This window comes from Mobula hypostoma, chromosome 13 (genome assembly GCF_963921235.1).
Source record: "Mobula hypostoma chromosome 13, sMobHyp1.1, whole genome shotgun sequence".
Taxonomy (NCBI): domain Eukaryota; kingdom Metazoa; phylum Chordata; class Chondrichthyes; order Myliobatiformes; family Myliobatidae; genus Mobula; species Mobula hypostoma.
Window position 1 is genome coordinate 2,125,340 of NC_086109.1, and position 15,469 is coordinate 2,140,808.

The window sequence follows — 15,469 nt, forward strand, 5'->3', positions numbered from 1 at the left end:
AGCTTTTTCTCCTCAAGGTTGCAATCTCAGGGTCTCTGTTCTGTTCTGCTATAAATCCTTTCTGGACAGAGACAAATCTTTATAGTCAGACCTAATACAAGAATCTTGGTCAAACAATGAAGGCAGGAAATTCGCTGACAAGTCACCAAAATCTGAGTGCCTGTTTGGGCTATCATGAGCAGCGGAACCATGCTGCACAGGATCATCTGCATTTGCAAGTTTCTTTGCCCTAGCTCGAGTTACTGCACACGAGGGATAAATGTTAGAATCTATCGTTGGATCATCAGTGATTGGCTTAATTGTCAGCTGCACAGCAGGGACAACTTTGCCATCAGCTAGGTCATTCCCTAACAACACAGAAACACCTGTCACTGTAAACTGGGTCATAGTCCTATCTTAACAGGTCCTGAAACTAACTCTGACTTCAAAATTACCTTGTGCAGAGGTACAGAAACAGTGTCACCCCCAATGCCTTGAATAAGATTTACCTCACCAGTGGCAGTCTCATCACCAAACTTTAGAACGGGGTTCCCAACCTTTTAAGCACTGCGGACCGGCCAACGGGGGGAGGAGATGGTTGCCAACGGACAAGAATAGCAGTCAAATATGTTGTGTTTACCCCGAGAAAGACTACAATGACCATGAAGCCTGGCTCGGGCACCTGTGGGCGCATGCGTGTACGTGCCCTTTTTTTTCTACAAATCGTTTTTGGCGATTCTGTTCGTGGGGGGCGTTAATCATGATCGAAATACAGGTGATAAGTGGCTAATACACTCAATTTCATTTCTAAAAGGGTTTACCTAACAAATTTAATATTAAACACACACCGCATATTTTCCTCACATGAATATAGTGATAAGTCAATTATCAGGGGAGGACAGGGGAGCTTGAAGTAAGTGTTGAACAAACTTCCAGTAGAAGTGGTAGAGGCAGGTTCGTTATTATCATTAAAAGAAAAATTGGATAGGTATATGGACAGGAAAGGAATGGACGGTTATGGGCTGAGTGCAGGACTAGGTGAGAGTAAACGTTCGGCACGGACTAAAAGGGCCGAGATTGCTTGTTTCCGTGCTGTGATTGTTATATGGTTATATAAGTCACTTATAAGTCAATAGCATCATAACATTTCAAGTAACGTTTGGATATTAAACACACAGCACATATTTTCCCTGTATGAACATATAAAATCATTGCAACACACCAATATCGCTAAATCAGTGGGAGCCCTGGGCTTGTTTCCCTGCAACAAGACGGTCCTATCGAGGGGTGATGGGAGACAAGGATACTCGAAGGGGGTTCCTTATGTCCAGTCTATTCCACAATTTAGTTTTTGTTACATTCATTGCAGAGATATGTTGGAAATGGAAGCAATGTTTTCAGTGCTTTCATGGCTATCTCAGGCTATTTAGCCTTGACTTTGATCCAGAATGCCGGCAGAGACGTTATGTCAAACATATTTTTCAGCCCGCCGTCATTTGCAAGCTCGAGGAGTTGATCTCCTTCCCGCACTGACATGGATGATACGCGGGTAAGGACCTCGCATGCGTTCAAGGTCAACAGTGCGTGACAGGGAATGAGGAAAGGTGCAGCTGACTCATATCGCCAAATCAATTCGTTTCCTTGCGGCCCGGTAGCACATGCTTTGTGGCCCGGTACCGGTCCACGGCCCAGTGGTTGGGGACCGCTGGACTAGAACACTGTCTAACAAGAGTGACTGAGAAGCCCCCGTATCTCGAAGAATTTTCACTGGTACCACGGTTGACCCCTCATTCACTGAAGCAAACCCCACTGACACAAAAGGAATGAATTCTTTCCTAACCGGGTCAGACATCTCAGCCCCTGTCAGAGCTTCATCAGAAGGTCTGGAACTCTGTGGGTTTACAGGTGTTTCAACATATTGAACACAGGCATCTGGAACTGCCTCCTTTTCCTTCTTCTTCTTTAGGAGGAAACAGTTAGCCATAACATGACCAGCTTTCCTGCAGTAGTGACAAATAGGACCAGAACGCCTCTCCTTTAACTGCTTCCCTTCATCCTTACCTTTGTCACTAGTCCCAGATTTAATTTCTGGTTTACCCTGACTATCCATGCTACTCTTTTGGAAGGTCTTACTCAGGGTAAATTTAAACTTGTGGGATAGAGCAAACTCATCTGACTAATTTAGCAGATTCTTGCCAAGTGGCCGCATCCTTCTCATCTAAATATGTCTTTATGTCATTATGGACGCACCTTTGAAATTCTTCAATTAAAACTAACTCTTTCAGTTTGCCGAAATCACCATCCACACTTTTAGATGTGCACAACCGTTCAAAACAAACAGACTTCTCATCAGCAAATTCCACATGAGTCTGGTTCACAGATTTCTTCAAATTCCTAAACCTTTGCCTGTAGGCTTCTGGAACCAGCTCCTAAGCTTTAAGCACAGCCTGCTTTACTGTCTCATAATTAGCTGCATCTTCAACTGATAGGGCAGAGTAAGCCTGCTGAGCATTACCCTTAATTACACTCTGTAACAGAAGTATTTATCAACCTCAGCCCCATCAAATGGGTGGACCAATTTAACTTCCTTCCTAACTGGCAACAAACCTATCACCAGTGTCAAATGCTAGACCCCCCAGCAGTAGCTTCTCTGACCTCGCTAGCTCAAACATAGAACATAGAATAGTACAGCACAGTACAGGCCCTTTGGCCCACAATGTTGTGCCGACCCTCAAACCCTGCCTCTCATATAAGCCCCCACCTTAGATTCCTCCATATACTTGTCTAGTAGTCTCTTAAACTTCACTAGTGTATCTGCCTCCACCACTGACTCAGGCAGTGCATTCCACGCACCAACCACTCTCTGAGTAAAAAACCTTCCTCTAATATCCCCCTTGAACTTCCCACCCCTTACCTTAAAGCCATGTCCTCTTGTATTCAGCAGTGGTGCCCTGGGGAAGAGGCGCTGGCTATCCACTCTATCTATTCCTGTTATTATCTTGTACACCTCTATCATGTCTCCTCTCATCCTCCTTCTCTCCAAAGAGTAAAGCCCTAGCTCCCTTAATCTCTGATCATAATGCATACTTTCTAAACCAGGCAGCAGCATGGTAAATCTCCTCTGTACCCTTTCCAATGCTTCCACATCCTTCCTATAGTGAGGTGACCAGAACTGGACACAGTACTCCAAGTGTGGCCTAACCAGAGTTTTATAGAGCTGCATCATTACAACCTCCTTTGTTTTTCTGCTTCCGCAGCTTCAAACTGTCTTTGTCTTTCCCTGTCCTCTAATTTAAGTCTCTCTAACTTCATTTCTTCCAGCTGTAACTGATCTGGTTTACTTTCAGGAAACCTTTCTAACACCTCCTCTTTAAACTCCCTCGAAGAAAAATAGTACTCTGCTATTCTCCTCTGAATCTCTACCTTTTTCATGAATGATTTTACCTAAACAATTCCCAGCTTTTTAACAATGGCCAACAAGTCATCCTTTTAGGCTTCCCCTAATGCCTCAGGGGTTGTCAATGCCAGAAATCCCTCAATATCCATTGCTGCTGGCTTCCACACACAAGTCAATCAAAAGGAAAGTAATCAATCAGATCGATAATCAATCAATCAATAAGCTCCAATTTTGTTCAAATTGCAGCTGAACCCCCAATTTTTGTTACATACCAGCAGCAATAGATCGCAAATGGAGTCAGGTTTCAATGTTAAAACCACTATCTTTATTAGTATCTACTCAAAAATATAAGAGATTAAACAAAATAAACAGAAGTTAAAAGTGTTATATGTGTGTGTGGCTCCCAAACTGTCAAGCTTAGGAATAGTTCTTAAAGTCTTAAGATGGCAAACTAGAAAAGGTCCAATAATCCACGGAATAAATTATGGGAGAGATTTGTAACCACGTTAAAATGTAGAGAGGAGGCAATCACGAAAAGTTCCACAGTTTTCACGCTGGGTAAATGAAGTAACAGTCACTGAAGATCTTATCCGTCAAGTCATTCCGAAATCCTCGTTGAAATATCACAAGGTGACGGTCACAGAATGTCCTTCAGCACAAGTGGTTACCACATAACACACCCGAATCCAGGTAAGGGTCAACAAAAGTGGTTGCCACAGGATACTCCAACAAAAATCCACATATGGATCACACATCCAATGTGTTGATCAACCCAATCCTTTGGGCATGGGAAAGTATCAGACTTTACCCATTTTACAGCCAGACCCTGCTGGCAGCTTGTGGTCCAAAGCTTCCTCGCTCTCTCTCTCTCTTCTTACTACTCAATATCCTAGCGGTCCATCACAGCTTGTTATACTGACGTCATAGCCCCACCTCATCCAGCCTTTTTAAAGTGACACTCACAGTAAACGAAACAGTAGTCACGTAACATGTGATGACATGTGAGCTCATTCGCAGTCTGCTGCAGGAGACAGACCTGACAGATCTCACACCCCATGGATCAGATTAAAGCTCCACAGTCCCCTTACATCTCGTCATGGACAACAGCTGATGGGAGGTGGAGTCTCTATAAACATCCCCTCCCTCACTGACGGTGCGACCCAGCGTGTGAGTGCCAGAGATAAGGCTGATCATTCACATCCATGTTCAGACAGAAGTGCTGAGTGGATGATCTCCCTCAGCTTCCTCCTGAGATCCCCCATCACAGAAACCAGTCTCCAGACAATTCAGTTCATTCCCTGTGATAGCGGTGTACTGGATACAGCAACAGCTATGGGACCAGACCTCACCCAGGTGTGGTACTGAAGACCTGTGCCACAGAACTATGTGGATCTCTGTGCGAGCTGTTCCTGTACAGGTACATCATTGGCATCCCCTGACAATGTGGTTTTCTCAGGTCCGGTCCTGTCCTCAACCCTGGGCTGATCTCAGAGAGACCACCTGCTCTGAGACTTGGGGGAGCTGGACAGGAGGAAGAAGGGATAGAGGTGGATACTTCACCTTTGATGGAATCTCTGCATCCCTCAATGAAGGAGAAGGAGGTGACCTTCCTCCCAGGTGGAGGTTGCCCTGAGGTGCAGGAACCACGTGGTGGGGAAGTTGGCTCCTTCAGGGTGCCAAGGACCACACTGTGTGGGGGGAGTTGAATACGGGAGGGTGCCGCCTTCTTCCCCTGTCATGGCCACAGTCCAAAGGAGGACACCGTCCCGAAGAGAAGGGACTGGGGAGACTCCCGGGATACAAACCCCTCTGTAGATCAGGGTGATGCAACCATGATTCTTTTGCAAGGAGACCACTCTTTTCATCTCCATCGACGACGGCAATTATCTTATCGTCTGGGGGAATTTCAGCTCCACCACTGGGGTACACAGTGGCCGCTGTGTGTACCTGTCAATGTCACTGCAGATACTCAGACAGGCTACTCCAACAAACCCTCCCAAACTCTCCACCTCTACCCCCAAGAATGAATGTCTTGGACACGGACAATCAGGCAGTGGGGTTCAGTAAAGAGTGGAATGGCCAGGATCTCCCGTCACCCATTAATTAGGATGTTTCAGGAACTGGTAAAACCCAGGCCCCTCGCTGTGTCTCACTCACCGTTCACTTCCAGTCGCACTCTCGCCTTAAGTTCAGCTCCAGAACCCACAGCAATTTCCACATCATAATCACCGGCATCCTCTCTCTGTAGATCACGGATTTCCAGACTGAAGTCCCCAGGATGAAGAGCTATCCGTCGCTTGTACTCCTCAGGACCGAAGCAGGAAATGTTTCCACTTCTGTATTCGGCTTTTCTGGTTCCTTTTGAGCTCCACACCACCTGAGAAACGCCCGGCCCGACATTGATCCCAGCAGGTAAGGCGACCGTCTCTCCCCGAGCTCCTTTCACAGTCACCATCCATTCTGAGGAGAAAAGAGGAGGCAGTCAGCAGGTGAGCTCCGTGACTGGAGCAGGAATCAGAGTGAGGGGGGTGTTGGGAGGGTGTTTCCCCCTCTTGTGGGATCTAGAACAAGGGCACAGTTTTAGAATAAGAGACCATAATTTCTGAGAGAGATGAGGAATGATTTCCCCTCTCCAAGGATCAGGAACCTATGGAATTTTCTCCCCCAGAGAGGTGCTGAGTCACTGTATTCAAAGCTGAGAGGGATATAGTTCTGAGGGTAGTGATACCTTTAAACATCATTACCTGGCATCTGTATGCTGGAATTGCATGGGTTAAATTGAGAGTGTTTACTGGGAATTAGATATCACTACATCTTGGTAATGACATGTTTCTGTGGACCCAGCTTGGGTTTTATTTACTGGTTCTCTAATGCATTTTAATCTGATGAGCGGTCGGGGATGGGGGGGTTGTTGCTCGCCACCGCTTACACGCTGGAAGGGGGAGCTGGAGGGGGGGGGATCTTAGCGGTTCTCACATTTAACTGTCGTTCATTCTTTGGGGCACTTTGTTTTTGTGGATGTTTTGCGAAGAAAAGGAATTTCAGGATGTATATTGTATACATTTCTCTGTCATTAAATTGAAACTCTGAACCTTTGAAAGACGCAGGGAAGTGGAGCTGAGATCAGGGTCAGACCAACCCCGAATTCAGTGAGCGGGGAGTCGGCTTGAGGTGGGTGAAAGGCCACTCACTGTTCCTTGGATAGAAATACAGATGGGAGGGTTAGGATGTTTGTAGATGAGATAAGGGCAGATCGTGTCTAACAATCCTGTAGATGAGGGCAGATCATGTCTAACAAGCCTGATAGAGTTCTTTGAGGAGGTGACCAGGCATATAGATGAGGGTAGTGCAGTGGATGTGATCTATATGGATTTTAGTAAGGCATTTGACAAGGTTCCACACGGTAGGCTTATTCAGAAAGTTAGAAGGCATGGGATCCAGGGAAGTTTGGCCAGGTGGATTCAGAATTGGCTTGCCTGCAGAAGGCAGAGGGTGGTGGTGGAGGGAGTACATTCAGATTGGAGGGTTGTGACTAGTGGTGTCCCACAAGGTTCAGTTCTGGGACCTCCACTTTTCATGATTTTTATTAACGATCTGGATGTCGGGGTAGAAGGGTGGGTTGGCAAGTTTGCAGACGACACAAAGGTTGGTGGTGTTGTAGATAGTGTAGAGGATTGTCAACGACTGCAGAGAGACATTGATAGGATGCAGAAGTGGGCTGAGAAGTGGCAGATGGAGTTCAACCCGGAGAAGTGTGAGGTGGTACACTTTGGAAGGACAAACTCCAAGGCAGAGTACAAAGTAAATGGCAGGATACTTGATAGTGTGGAGGAGCAAAGGGATCTCGGGGTACATGTCCACAGATCCCTGAAAGTTGCCTCACAGGTGGATAGGGTAGTTAAGAAAGCTTATGGGGTGTTAGCTTTCATAAGTTGAGGGATAGAGTTTAAGAGTCGCGATGTAATGATGCAGCTCTATAAAACTCTGGTTAGGCCACACTTGGAGTATTGTGTCCATTTCTAGTCACCTCACTATAGGAAGGATGTGGAAGCATTGGAAAGGGTACAGAGGAGATTTACCAGGATGCTGCCTGGTTTAGAGAGTATGCATTATGATCAGAGATTAAGGGAGCTAGGGCTTTACTCTTTGGAGAGAAGGAGGATGAGAGGAGACATGATAGAGGTGTACAAGATAATAAGAGGAATAGATAGAGTGGATAGCCAGCACCTCTTCCCCAGGGCACCACTGCTCAATACAAGAGGACATGGCTTTAAGGTAAGGCGTGGGAAGTTCAAGGGGGATATTAGAGGAAGGTTTTTTACTCAGAGAGTGGTTGGTGCGTGGAATGCACTGCCTGAGTCAGTGGTGGAGGCAGATACACTCGTGAAGTTTAAGAGACTACTAGACAGGTATATGGAGGAATCTAAGGTGGGGGCTTATATGGGGGGCAGGGTTTGAGGGTCGGCACAACATTGTGGGCCGAAGGACCTGTACTGTGCTGTACTATTCTATGTTCTATAAAGATTGATGGTGCAGAGAATAGATGCAACTGGACATGGATCAGATGCAGACATGGGTGGGGAAACGTGGCTGCATGTTGATCAGGGGGGTAAAGAAGGGACTTTACATGCTTGTCCTCATCAGTCGAGGCACTGAGTTCAAAAGTCCAGAAGTTATGCTACATCTTTAAAAACTCTGATTGAGCGACATCTGGAGTGTTGCATTCATTTCCAGCCACCGCGTTAAAGGAACAACGTGGAGGCTTTGGAGAGGGAACAGACATTTACCATCTGGGTGCCTGGACTACAGGGCATGTGCTGGAAGAAAAAGTTGGAGAAATTTTGGTTGTTTCCTCACAGTGTTGGAGGTTGAGGATAGACCTGATACAAGTGTTTAACATTTATAAGAACACAGATAAAGTAGACAGCCAGTATTCTTTCCCCAAGGGTTGTACTATAGCGTAGTGGTTAGCACAACACTTTACAGTACCAGTGAACCAGGTTGAATTCCCGCTACCCGTAAGGAGTTTGTACATTCTCCCCGTGTCCACGTGGGATTCCTCTGCGTGCTCTGGTTTCCTCCCACAGTCCAAAGACGTACCGATTGGATGGTTAATTGGTCATTATAAATTATCCTGTGATTAGGCTGGGTTACAACCGGGGGATTGCTGGGCAATGTGGTTCAAATCCCAGAAGGGACTATTCCCTGCTGTATCTCAATAAAATATAAAAAAACAAATGAAATTGTCTAACACCAGAGATGGTGTATTTACAGTGAAGATGATCAAAAATTCAAAGGAGATGTGTGGGGCAAATTTGTCTTTACACACAGAGTGGTGGGAGACTGAAATGGGCTGCCGGGAGTGGTGATAGAGGCAAAGGCCAGAGAGATTTTTGAGAGGCTGTCACATACACACATGAATGTGTAGAGAATAAAGGCATATGGAGCACGAACAGTCAGAAGGGATTAGCTTAACTGGGTTCCATTAGCAATGAGTTTGGCAGCACATCATGAGCTGAGGAACTGTTCCTGTGATGTTCCATTCCCCACGTTCTGACGTTCTCCTCCCTCCAATGGAACCCGTTAAATCTGGGGTGGAGGAGATTTCTCAGACAAACGTTGCTGAGTGAGATTATTGTGAATGTGATATTACTGTTGGAGTGAGTCAGGAACCATATTGGTGTGTGTGAGTGTGCTGCTGTGTCCGTGTACTGTGTCACTCACTGGGACACTATATTCAGTGTAATGAACACACAGGGTCTCACTCAGCACAGCACAGCATGAAGGCTGAGGAATAAACACCTTGCTGAGCTCAGACCTCAGTCTGGAGAATTACCAAGCAGTGCCTTCTGAAAATGGGATCCCTGAACATGAAAGACCAGGTCTTTGACCTGGGGATACGGAGGGATCTGTTGAAAAGACCCACAGATATAGACTGTTCGACCCAGTCATCAGCCCCTCCCACCAGATTGGCCTATCTCCTGTTCCCCCACACCACCTGCTCATCTCCTCCAACCTCGGAGTCACGAGGTTCCCCATTGACAGTTCGATGCTTCACAGCCTCTGGTCCAGTCTCCGGGGATGTGGTGAGTGTGTCCTCCAGACTCACACTGTCTCAACCCCACTACACTGGGACCGTGAGCCCAGCTCTGGACACGGACAGTCAGTGGGGTTTAGAAAACAGGGGAACACACAGGATCTGCCTTCACCCATTAATTGGAAGTGTTAGAGGAACCAAAGAAACCTGGGCCCCTCTGCAATGCTTCACTCACCGTACACCTCCAGTCGCATTTTGTTCTGAGTCTGTGTTCCTGAACTTGCTGTAACAGCCACCTCATAATAACCAATGTCCTTTATCTGTAGATCACGGATTTCCAGACTGAAGGTCCCAGGATGAAGAGTTATCCGTCGCTTGTACTCCTCAGGACCGAAGTAAGAAATGACTCCATTTGGATATTCTGCTATTGTGGTTCCATCTCTTCTCCACACCACCTGAGAAACGTCCAGCCCACGTGTGATCCCAGCAGGTAGGGAGACCAACTGTCCCCAAGCTCTTGTCACGGTCCCCATCCACTCTGAGGAGACAAGAGGAGGCAGTCAGCCGGTGAGTTCAGTGACTGGAGCAGGAATCGGGGATGTTTCCCCCTCCTGTATGATCTAAAACGAGGGCACAGTTTCAGAATAAGGGACCATAATTTCAGACAGATATGAGGAAGGATTTCTCTTATCTAAGGTTCAGGAATCGATGGAATTTTCTTCCCCAGAGAGTTGTGGAGGCTGAGTCACTGTATTCAAGGTTCAGTCAGAGTTTTGATCTGGAGAGGATTTGGGGAGAGGGTGGAAACAGGCAGGAAAGTAGAGCTGAGATCAGGGTCAGACCAACCCTGATTTCAGTGAGTGGGGAATAGGCTCTAGATGGGCCAAAGGCCTCCAACAGACTGTCGGTGTTGTGGATGGTGCAGAGGAGCGCCAATAGATGCAATTGGACATGGATCAGATGCAGACATGGGTGGGGAAACGTGGCTGCATGTTGATCGGGTGCCCAAGAGGGTCTTTACATGCATGTCTTCATCAGTCGAGGCACTGTGTTCAGAAGTCAGGAAGTTATGCTACATCTTTAAAAACTCTGATCAAGCTACATCTGGAGTATTCCATTGGACTAATTTGGGCTGTTTCCTCTGAGTGTCAGAGCTGATACAAGCTTATGACATTTATAAGGACACAGATGAAGTAGACAGATAGTATTTTTTTCCCAGGGGTGGCACGAATGGGTAGTCCTTAGCACAACACTTTACAGTACCAGTGAACCAGACTGAATTCCCGCTGCCCGTAAGGAGTTTGTACATTCTCCCCGTGTCCACGTGGATTCCCCTGTGTGCTCTGGTTTCCTCCCACAGTCCAAGGACATACCAATTGCATGGTTAATTGGTCATTATAAATTGTCCTGTGATTAGGCTGGGTTACAATTGGGGGATTGCTGGGCAGTGTGGTTCAAATCCCGGAAGGGACTATTCCCTTCTGTATCTCGATAAAATTTTTAAAAAAATCAAATAAGAGGAGTCCAATACCAGAGATTGTGCATTTACAGTGACAGGGGTAAATTCAAAGGAGATGTGTGGGGCAAGATTTTCTTTACACACAGAGTGGTGGGAGCCTGAAATGGGCTGCCGGGAGTGGTGGTAGAGGCAAAGCAAACCCATTAAACCTGGGGTGGAGGAGATTTCTCCGGCAGACGCTGCTGAGTGAGATTATTGTGAATGTGATATTACTGTGAGAATGAGTCAGGAACCATATTGCTGTGTGTGAGTGTACTGTTGTGTCTGTGTACTGTGTCACTCACTGGGACACTATATTCAGTGCAATGAACACACAGGGTCTCACTCAGCACAGCACAGCATGAAGGCTGAGGAATAAACACCTTGCTGAGCTCAGACCTCAGTCTGGGCAATTACCAAGCAGTGCCTCTGAAAATGGGATCCCTGAACATGACAGACCAGGCCTTTGACCTGGGGATACAGAGGGATCTGTTTAACTGACCAACAGATATAGACCGTTCAGCCCATCCACAAGTCCCTTCCACCATATTAGCCTATCTCCCGTTCCCTGTTCCCCATCTGCTCATCTCCTCCAACCTCGGAGTCACGAGGTTCCCCATTGACAGTTTGATGCTTCACAGCCTCTGGTCCAGTCTCCGGGGATGTGGTGAGTGTGTCCTCCAGACTCACACTGACTCAACCTCACTACACTGGGACCGTGAGCCCAGCTCTGGACACGGGCACTCAGTGGGGTTCAGTAAACAGGGGAACACACAGGATCATTAATTGGGGTGCTTCAGGAACTGATGAAACCCGGGCCCCTCCGCAGCATCTCACTCACCGTACACATCCAGTCGCATTTTGTTCTGAATCTGTGCTCCTGAACTTGCTGTGACAGTCACCTCATAATCACCAGTGTCCTCTCTCTGCAGATCACGGATTTCCAGACTGAAGTTCCCGGGATGAAGAGTTATCCGTCGCTTGTACTCCTCAGATCCGTAATAGTCACTGATCTTGTTTGAATATGACACTATCTTCATCCTGGGTGACAACCGTCTCCACACAAGCTCAACAACGTCCGGTCCGACTGGGATCCCAGGATGTAAGGAGACCGACTGTCCCCGTGTTCCATTCACAGTGGTCGGGGAATCCCCAGTCCCAGCTGAGGAGACAAGAGGAGACAGTCAGCAGGTGAATACAGTAACTGTAGAATCAGAGCCGGGTGGATCATAGTTACAGGAGCAGGCCATGTGGCCCATCATCTGACTTCTGACCCTGAGAGAGACCCGGCACACAGTTCCTCCATCACACAGTGAGCCCACCGGGGGAACAGAGTGAAGACTCTCCACACCCGGCCCTGAGGAAGGGAGTTGCAGCCTGCAGCCAGATATCGATGGTCATGACAGGGAGGCAGAGACATGGCAAATGGGCTCCAGTCTGGAGAAAAGGTTTGTAGTGTTTGGAGAGAGTGAACACAATGAGGGAATACGGGAAATCACCGTCTACACTGTCCCTTCACCCACTCCCAGTGCACAGGTCATGTACAGAATGAAGCTCGTCCACCCTGTCCTTCTGCAGAGGTCGACCGTGGCACTGGTCCTCTCGGCTGACCCTGACCACTGGTTCTTCACAGTGACGTTGTCGGATTAACATGACATTGTTGGATTAAGGTCTACAATTTTTGTTTTTTAATTGTCCTTTTCCTTGTTGCTTTAGCTTTCTTTTTGAGTTTATATTTGAATTATCACCTGTTTGTTAACTTTTAGTAAGTGTGGTATCTTTGGTTCTAGCCTTCTGCGGGGGGAGAGGAAGGAGAACTGGCTGGAAGATGGTGGGTGGTCAGGTGGGTGGGGAAAGGTAAAGACAAGAAAATCTGCAGATGCTGGAAATCCGAGCAACACTCACAAAATGCTGGAGGAACTCAACAGGCCAGGCACTATCTATGGAAAAAGAGTGAATCGTCATTGTTTTGGGCTGAGACCCTTCATGAGTGGATGTGGTATATTTGGATTTTCAAAAGGCTTTTGGCAAGGTCCCACACAGGAGATCAGTATGCAAACTTAAAGCACACAGTATTGGGGGTAAGATATTGATGTGGATGGAGAATTGGTTGGCAGACGGGAAGCAAAGACTGGGAATAAACGGGACCCTTCCAGAATGGCAGGCAGTGACTGGTGGGGTACCGCAAGGCTCAGTGCTGGGACCCCAGTTGTTTACAATATATATTAATGACTTAGACGAGGGAATTAAATGCAGCATCTCCAAGTCTGCGGATGACACGATGTTGGGTGGCAGTGTTAGCTGTGAGGAGGATGCTAAGACGATGCAGGATGACTTGGATAGGTTAGGTCAGTCGGCAAATTCATGGCAGATGCAATTTAATGTGGATAAATGTGAGGTTATCCACTCTGGTGGCAAGAACAAGAAGACAGATTATTATCTGAATGGTGACCGATTAGGAAAAGGGGAGGTGCAACGAGACCTGGGTGTCATTATACACCAGTCATTGAAAGTGGGCATGCAGATTCAGCAAGTGGTGAAAAAGGCGAATGGTATGCTGGCATTTATAGCACGAGGATTTGAGTACAGGAGCAGGGAGGTTCTACTGCAGTTGTACAAGGCCTTGGTGAGACCACGCCTGGAGTATTGTGTGCAGTTTTGGTCCCCTAATCTGAGGAAAGACATCTTTGCCATAGAGGGAGTACAAAGAAGGTTCACCAGATTGATTCCTGGGATGGCAGGTCTTTCATATGAAGAAAGACTGGATGAACTAGGCTTGTACTCGTTGGAATTTAGAAGATTGAGGGGGGATCTTATTGAAACGTATAAAATTCTAAAGGGATTGGACAGGCTAGATGTAGGAAGATTGTTCCCGATGTTGGGGAAGTCCAGAACGAGGGGTCACAGTTTGAGGATAGAGGGGAAGCCATTTAGGACCAAGATGAGGAAAAACATCTTCACACAGAGAGTGGTGAATCTGTAGAATTCTCTGCCACAGGAAACAGTTGAGGCCAGTTCATTGCCTATATTTAAGAGGGAGTTAGATATGGCCCTTGTGGCTAAAGGGATCAGGGGGTATGGAGGGAAGGCAGGTACAGGGTTTTGAGTTGGATGATCAGCCATGATCATACTGAATGGCGGTGCAGGCTCGAAGGGCCGAATGTCCTACTCCTGCACTTATTTTCTATGTTTCTATATTTCTGAAGGAAACAGGCTGGGGAAGAAGGTATCTGATCAGAGAGAAGAGAGGGCAATGGGAGAAAGGGAAGAGGAGGGGCATTTCTGTTTCAAAGGCTCATCATTGTGTTTTGAGGCTGTGCCCTGTGGTCGAAGACACCCCACCCTGCACATATGAAACATCCTCTCCAAGTCCATCGGTTTAGCTGTTTCAATATTCAGAATCAGAATCAGGTTTATTATCACCAGCATGGGTCGTAAAATTTGTTAATTTTGAGTTAGCAGGACAATGCGATACATGATGATAGAGAAAAAGAAACTAAATTGCAGTAAATATATGTATAGAATGTATAATATGTATACGAAGCTTCCCATGGGACATCTGTAGAAATTTTCAACTCTTTTCGCAGACAAAACAAATATCCTCAAACTCCTAATGAAATATAGCTGTTGTTCATTATAGCAACACACACAAAAAATGCTGGTGAAGGCAGCAGGCAAGGCAGCATCTATAGGAAGAGGTTCAGTTGACGTTTCGGGCCGAGACCCTTCGTCAGGACTAACTGAAAGAAGAGTTAGTAAGAGATTTGAAAGTGGGAGGGGGAGGGGGAGATCCGAAAATGACAGGAGAAGACAGGAGGGGGAGGGATGGAGCCAAGAGCTGGACAGGTGATTGGCATAAGGGATAAGAGGCTGGCGAAGGGAGAGGATCATGGGAGAGGAGGCCTAGGGAGAAAGAAAGGGGAAGGGGTACCCAGAGGATGGGCAAGGAGTTATAGTGAGAGAGATAGAGGGAGAAAAGAGGGGGGGGGGGGACAAAAAAAAAAGAGGAAAAATAAATAAATAAATAAGGGCTGGGGTACGAGGGGGAGGTGGGGCATTAGCAGAAGTTAGAGAAGTCAATGTTCATGCCATCAGGTTGGCGGCTACCCAGACGGAACAGAAGGGGTGGTTCCTCCAACCTGAGTTGGTCATTATAGCAGTGTCAATATTTTATGTCCAGGTTCGGTCCTCAGTGATATTGACACCCAGGAACTTAAAATTACTCACTGCCTTCACTTGTGATCACTCCCTGAGGAGTGTTTATTCCCTCGCCTTGTCCTTGCTGAAGTCCACAATCAGTTCCTTGGTCTTACTCATGTTGAGTGCAAGTTAGTTATGGCAACATCACTCAACTAGCCGCTCCTGTACGCCCGCTCATCACCACCTGAGTTTCGATGAACAATGGTTGTATCATCAGCAAATTGATAGATGACAGTTGAGCTGTGCCTAGCCACATGGTCATGGGTGTGCAGTAAGCACGCATCGCTGAGATGTGCCAGTGTTGATTGTCAGCGAAGTAGAGATGTTATTTCCAATCTGCACAGATTATGTCTTCTGG

At 46.9% G+C, this 15,469-nt stretch overlaps 1 protein-coding gene across 1 annotated transcript in view; it reads right to left on the minus strand.

Moving 5' to 3' along the window:
• The window catches only part of LOC134355361 (uncharacterized), a 45,235-nt gene that overhangs the window by 24,632 nt on the left and 5,134 nt on the right, over nt 1-15,469 (minus strand). Inside the window, exons 2-4 of the mRNA XM_063065137.1 lie at nt 11,753-12,073; nt 9,649-9,951; nt 5,534-5,836 (exon numbers count right to left, since the gene is read on the minus strand). Of these exons, the coding sequence (XP_062921207.1) occupies nt 5,534-5,836; nt 9,649-9,951; nt 11,753-12,073 (927 nt within the window). The remainder of the gene's footprint in view (nt 1-5,533; nt 5,837-9,648; nt 9,952-11,752; nt 12,074-15,469) is intronic.